The sequence below is a fragment of the Epinephelus moara genome, chromosome 14 (genome assembly GCF_006386435.1).
Source record: "Epinephelus moara isolate mb chromosome 14, YSFRI_EMoa_1.0, whole genome shotgun sequence".
Taxonomy (NCBI): domain Eukaryota; kingdom Metazoa; phylum Chordata; class Actinopteri; order Perciformes; family Serranidae; genus Epinephelus; species Epinephelus moara.
In genome coordinates, this window is record NC_065519.1 from 11,186,574 (window position 1) to 11,193,112 (window position 6,539).

Here is a 6,539-nt window from a genome sequence, read left to right on the forward strand (position 1 = left end):
ATATCTCACCTTCTGTAAGTCACTTTCTTTTAAAACAGCATGGGTCTGCCAAGGACAGTTGAATGCAACCACCACATCTCCCTCACTGTAAGTGCTGCAGCGGCTGGACTGAACCACACCGACAGCCCCACCGTCCGCACACTCAGACAGCTGCCACGGGCTCATTTCCTCAAAACCAGTCTCTTCATTCATTCTGCACCGCTGAGAAGCAAAAACAGACAGATGAGTAGGAGGGATGGAGATGGGGAAGCTTTGCATATAGTTTTATAATTAAGTCTTGCCTATAGTAACATATAGACTAGTACAGTGTGATATAACAGCACTAAGAAGAAGCTTGAGTCCTTGTTTCTTCACTGAAAACCTTTTGTTTTGTATCATTTAAATACACCAGACAGTCCTGAACTTTAATATGCATACACAAATATAATAACTTGTTTCCTACCATGTAAGGGTCGACTGAGAGGTAAAGTGTCCGAACAAGGACCTCTCCATCCTTCAGGTCAGTTGCCAAAGTCGTTTCCTCCACACGGAAATTTTCAGGAACTGGCACCCCAGCTTTACCTTTATGTATAAATAAGTAGTTTGAGTAACGTTAGCCACACGGAGAGAATAATGCTGTAAAACAGGACACACCAATGTAGGTTATTGTATATTATGAAAGGTTTCCTACCTGGTCTTGAGTTGAGAACGACTCTCTTCACCTGCATCCTTGTAAAGTAGTGTTAGCCTTGATATCTGAGCGAAGACGTACCTGAATGAATGACCACACCTGGCATTGAGCATCAGCTTTTATACCTGCTAGTCACAGTGTTAAAATATGCGAGCACCACGAGAAAACGGCCAACTGACAACAAAACCAGCTCTAAATCAAATATGTGTTGATAACTGACAGGTTGCTGATGTTGTTTGTAGGCTAACAAGAAGTCAGCAGATAACATCAGATGTGAGATGATAACAGACCCCCAGCTTAAGAAGATTGGTACAACTTCTCTATGCAGCCTGTGGTCAAACTATCTAACAGGATTTAAGCTAAAACAGAGGTTGGTAACAGGGAAACTTCTCAGTTTGGGCAAAATAAGACTGTGGGTCAAGTTCAATCTCTGCTACAATTTCAAGGTCAAACAACGTTTCCTTGAAACGGTGTGAAACGTGCTGTAGGGTGCGTTTTCTGTTGTTTGGTGGGTGTGTCAGAGGTGTACCCAATCAGCTGCAGCATTAATATTGCAATGTCAATGTATGTTTCCAATACCAGTAAAGCCCCTTTGAACTGAACTGAATCAAACCCCACCGTGTTAAAAGGAAGTGCGCCTGCGGGTGTTCACCTCACCCCTGTTATCTGTTTAAATAAACGCTTTGCTACGTTTTGTTGGGGCTGAATGTAGCAGTTGTCTGTTGACTTTCTGTTGGCCTACAAACAGCAACAGGAACCTGATTGTTATCAACGCATATTGGATTTAGAGCAGCTTCTGCAGTCAGTTAGTCTATATCTCTCTATTTATATCTCTTCAAACAATTTATCAAGAGTGGTAAAATCAAGAAAGTTGAATCCAGCAGAGTCATGAGTATTTATAACAGACTTTTTCACATAATGAGTTTTGTTTTTCTGTTAGAGAAAATTCTGTAAATTCTGTTACATATTGACAAACGGAGAAACTGCTGCATATGTGAGTCCACGTAATCCCGCTTTAGTGACACAGTCTTTTTAGGACGAGTCTCTTTGTTACCACTGGTTACGCTTTTTTCTTGATTAATCAATAAGGCTCAAGTTTTTGGAGAATCTTGCTTCTTAATTTTTCATTACTGTAATCCCCAAATAAGTAACCTTTTCTTTAACCGGTAAGACATAGGCTACAATCTTTGAGAGTGCACATTTTTCAGACAAAGTCCAGACGCTGCAGGTGTCATTAGCAAGTTTATTTATTACTATGTCTCTGTTTGCAATGAATACTTATTTCAATGTGCTATTTTTAGTATGACTGGTAAGAAGTTGAGTACAAAGAATGAATAAATATGGGAAGGCCCTATTTTAAATCAAACCTCAGGGATGTACCATTTTTCAATCTGATGGAGCTATTACCATTGTGGTAAATTGTTTTGACGGCTTTCATTACTAAGTGAATCCAATACATTTTAAATATGCAATTATTGAGGCAAAATTTTTGTTTAGTAAAAAAACAGGTTGCCAGTTATCAATAAAAAGAAGATCTGCCTGCTGTAGCTGCCTTGAGGGCTAAACAGCACCTGAAAAGTTTTTTTTTAAATGTATTTTTATCCATCCATTTTTATCCCCTTATCTGGTGCTAAGCAAAGCACCCCAGACACCCCTCTCCCCAGCAACACTCTTCAGCTCCTCCTGGAAGACCCCGAGGCTTTCCCAGGCCAGATGAGATATGTAATCCCTCCAGTGTGCTCTGGGTCTGCCCCGGGGCCTCCTACCAGTGGGCCATGCCCATGCTCATGAGGCATCCTGATCAGATTTTCATATATATCATTATTTTTTTGAACAAGTTATTTAGTAATTGGGAAAAATCCATTTTCACAAAATAAGATGGGCATGCTTTAAATTGGATTTTGGACTTTTCTATCAAGAACTATAACAATATGGCACAATGAGAGGCATTAAGAACAAAAAAAAGGCAATTAAAACTAAATATGTGTTTAAAAAACATATGAACTAATGATATAGGCTATTACTCAAGATTTGTATTAGGCTACTGTTGTTGTTTTGTTTTTTTGTTTTTTTAATAATTCTGTTTTCTCTCTTGTACCCCTGGTATGGACAGTTAAACATTCACATAATATTAATGTAATCAAAAGCTAGCTAGCTAGATAAATAAATAAATCCCTCTCATTAGCTATTAATTAGCTAATGGTTAGCTATACATTATTTTGACAGATGACATACCGCGCATGCGCTAAATGTAACGGCTGCCTGGTAACTGTTAAGATACAGTAGATGTTAATCAACCGAGTTAGAAACAGGTACACCTCTCGCTTTTTGCTGCCTACAAACAACGTAAGGAAGCTGTCCGTTATCAGCTTATGTTTGATTTAGAGCAGGTTTTCACCTGTTGCTGACTCTTTTTAACACTGTGACTGTAAAGCCTGATTTAACAGGTAGCTGACGCTCGTTGCCAGGTGTGGTCATTCATTCAGGTACGTCTTCGCTTAGTTATCAGAGCTAACGTTATTTTTCAAGGATGCAGGTGAAGAGAGTCGTCCTCAACTCAAGACCAGGTAGGAAACCTTTCATAATATATAATATATTCATTTTCTTGTGTCGTGTTTTACAGCATTATTCTCTCCGTGTGGCTAACGTTACTCAAACACTTATTTGTACATTAAGGTAAAACTGGGGTGCCAGTTCCTGAAAATTTCCGTGTGGAGGAAACGACTTTGGCAACTGACCTGAAGGATGGAGAGGTCCTTGTTCGGACACTTTACCTCTCAGTCGACCCTTACATGGTAGGAAACAAGTTATTATATTTGTGTATGCATATTAAAGTTCAGGACTGTCTGGTGTATTTAAATGATACAAAACAAAAGGTTTTCAGTGAAGAAACAAGGACTCAAGCTTCTTCTTAGTGCTGTTATATCACACTGTACTAGTCTATATGTTACTATAGGCAAGACTTAATTATAAAACTATATGCAAAGCTTCCCCATCTCCATCCCTCCTACTCATCTGTCTGTTTTTGCTTCTCAGCGGTGCAGAATGAATGAAGAGACTGGTTTTGAGGAAATGAGCCCGTGGCAGCTGTCTGAGTGTGCGGACGGTGGGGCTGTCGGTGTGGTTCAGTCCAGCCGCTGCAGCACTTACAGTGAGGGAGATGTGGTGGTTGCATTCAACTGTCCTTGGCAGACCCATGCTGTTTTAAAAGAAAGTGACTTACAGAAGGTGAGATATTTCTGTTTGTCATCATAGTTCATTTAATGATTTTAAAATGCACTAAAAGTTCTCTGACATCAGTTAATACTAAATGTGATGTTATTTTCTGTCTGTTGCAGGTTGAAGCAGAGTTAGTTGACGGACACTTGTCCTACTATTTGGGTGCAGTTGGTATGACAGGCATCGCTGCACTGTTGGGCATCAGGGAGAAGGGTCATGTGAGCGAAGGGGCCAATCAGACCATGGTGGTGAGCGGCGCAGCTGGGGCCTGTGGATCCATGGCTGGACAGGTAAATACAGCAAAGTTCAGATACGAGACCTGTTAGGTTTCAGTGTCATATAGCTGTCTGAGATACTGGTGAAAAACACAGAAACAGCTGTAAAATTGTCGACATGTTTACTCTCTTGTATCCTGAGTTAGAATATTTGTGATTTTTAGTGGGTTTAAATGTAAGAAAGATTTAAGTAAGATGATTGGTGGGAATTATATTTCAGAAACCACACTCAGAGTAGCAGATCTAATCCAGCCGACCACAGATGCTAACATAAACAGAGATCAGATTGCATCCTGATTGTATCATGTCACCTCTGTGTTTCCAGATTGCCCGGCTGGAAGGTTGTGTGAGAGTGGTTGGGATTTGTGGCTCTGATGAGAAGTGCAAAGCGTTAGTGGACGACCTGGGCTTCTCTGCAGCCATCAACTACCGCACAGAGGACGTCTCTGCAAAGCTGAAGGAGTGCTGCCCTGATGGGATAGATGTTTACTTTGACAATGTGGGAGGTGACATCAGTGATGCTGTCATCACACAGGTACTGCCTGAGTTGTGTCTTGTGGTTTTTCATTCTCAAATTGTACCGCAGACATTTACAGAAGTAGAAGTGGTGGCTGTGGATTCTGAAGTGTTTCCTCCTGATCATCAGTGAGTGTTTTGTGTCTTGTCTCACACACTGACCTTCGACCTTCTTCTTACCTCCAGATGAACAAGGACAGCCATGTGATCCTGTGTGGGCAGATCTCACAGTACAACAAGGACGTGACGTATCCTCCGCCCCTGAGCGACAAGACACAGGAAACCCTGCAGAAGAAGAACATCACCCGCGAGGAATTCACAGCACTTAGCTACATGGACAAAATAGACCCTTCCCTCTATGAACTCAGCCAGGGAGTTAAATCAGGCCACGTCAAGGTAAGGAGGAAATGGTGACGACGTGTGGTCGACTGTGTGTGTGTGTCCTTGTTTGTTTGCAGAATGAACGCCTCTCCTCCGTCTGTCTGTTCACATCATTTAGTTGATTTTGCTTTCACTCTGCAGGTGCTGGAAACTGTAGTGAACGGCATTGAAAAGATGGGAGGTATGTGGGTGTTAATTCCTCCATTTTGTTCTTTATTGTGTGACTTTTCTATTAACTTGGCGGAAGTTGAATGATTCTTTTCATTTTCTTGCAGATGCATTTTGCTCTATGATGAAAGGCGGCAACGTTGGCAAGCAAGTTGTAAAGATATCAGAGTGAGGAGAATCACTGGAGCTGCTCTCACCAGACAGAGGCCTCGGGGAATTAACCTACAGCTGCCTGCCTGTATACGAGCTCCGTCACTATATGTAACTTATTGAGCTCTGGGGAAAATATTGCATCAGTTAGCTGATGCCTGTTGATGAACCATGAGTGGAAAGTCACGCAATGTCCTGTGAAACTGTGTCCTTTAGAAGAATAAAATGAAATGTAAAATTTTAATACTTTTTAAAAGACTTTTAAAATTGGTGCAGCAGTTTAATAAAAGTAGAAAATTGCAATTCTGCCTCATGATATTTACTGACTTCTTAATTGTAAAAGAGTGTCGTGGTTTTAAAGTCTTTCAGTGTAGAAAAGAGGAATTTGATGGACCCTCTATTCCACCTTTGGACACCTTGACTTCCTGATGACCTCTCACTTTTTCACCTGCAAGAAAGACAAACACACTCCAGTTCTATGGACAACAAGTAGGACTGGTGATTAGCAGCAGTAAAACCAAAGTCATGCTCATCAACATCAATAAACTGCATAACTGACTTACTGTAGCTGCCTGAAGGACTCAATGACACCTTTCCCCTTTAATTTTACCCCTCGCATGAACAGTTCTTGTGTACATAATGTTAATGTATCTTTGTTTCTTACAATAAAATAAAATAGTCACAGTTTTTTCAAACATGAAAGTAGCAAATAAACAAAATAGTCATACAGTGGTTAAAAAACAGGATTCTAAAAGAAGCATGAAAACTGAAAACAACATATAATGATTTGATTTACATGTCCAAAAAGGAGTGGGAGGAAGTACAAACTTATTTATTCTCACCCCCTTCTCTATATATTAATAATAGTCAATTATGTAGCCCCACATCACTATAAAGCTGTACAATAATTAATTCTCTTAGACCTATTCTAATATATTAAAATAATTACCAATAATATTTGTCTTACAGCAAGACATAAATAATTACAAAAATACTTGGAAAATAAAAATATTAAATAAACTAATATAAATGAATAAATACATCTCAGTAGCAAGTGTCAGATCATTAGCTAACGGGTAGCTAACATTAGTTTGACAGATGTCATAGTGCGCATGCGCCAAATGTAACGGCTGCCTGCTAAACGTTTAAAAACATAATAA

General features: G+C 39.9%; 2 protein-coding genes across 2 annotated transcripts; one reads left to right on the top strand and one right to left on the bottom strand.

Moving 5' to 3' along the window:
- Positions 1-6: 6 nt before the first annotated feature.
- LOC126401147 (prostaglandin reductase 2-like) lies at positions 7-759 on the bottom strand (the record flags this gene model as incomplete). The annotated part of the gene is made up of 3 exons (XM_050062245.1): positions 671-759; positions 443-561; positions 7-201 (listed from the first exon to the last, which is right to left on the bottom strand). Coding segments are annotated over exons 1-3 (351 nt in total), but the record flags the coding sequence as incomplete, so codon positions are not given.
- A 2,195-nt stretch (positions 760-2,954) lies between these two features.
- On the top strand, positions 2,955-5,668 carry LOC126400478 (prostaglandin reductase 2-like). Its single transcript, XM_050061198.1, has 8 exons — positions 2,955-3,237; positions 3,347-3,465; positions 3,707-3,898; positions 4,009-4,179; positions 4,490-4,699; positions 4,867-5,076; positions 5,203-5,242; positions 5,337-5,668. Exons 1-8 carry the CDS (start codon positions 3,201-3,203, stop codon positions 5,399-5,401), a joined length of 1,044 nt encoding a protein of 347 aa, XP_049917155.1. The 5' UTR covers positions 2,955-3,200; the 3' UTR covers positions 5,402-5,668.
- Positions 5,669-6,539: the final 871 nt, after the last annotated feature.

What these genes read in the sequence shown, in the direction of transcription:
- LOC126400478 (XM_050061198.1), top strand. Translation starts at nt 3,201, where the DNA reads ATGCAGGTGAAGAGAGTCGTCCTCAACTCAAGACCAG. An exon ending in GTGATGCTGTCATCACACAG is followed by an intron (nt 4,700 to 4,866) that starts GTACTGCCTGAG and finishes TCTTACCTCCAG; the next exon opens with ATGAACAAGGACAGCCATGT. An exon ending in TTAAATCAGGCCACGTCAAG is followed by an intron (nt 5,077 to 5,202) that starts GTAAGGAGGAAA and finishes TTCACTCTGCAG; the next exon opens with GTGCTGGAAACTGTAGTGAA.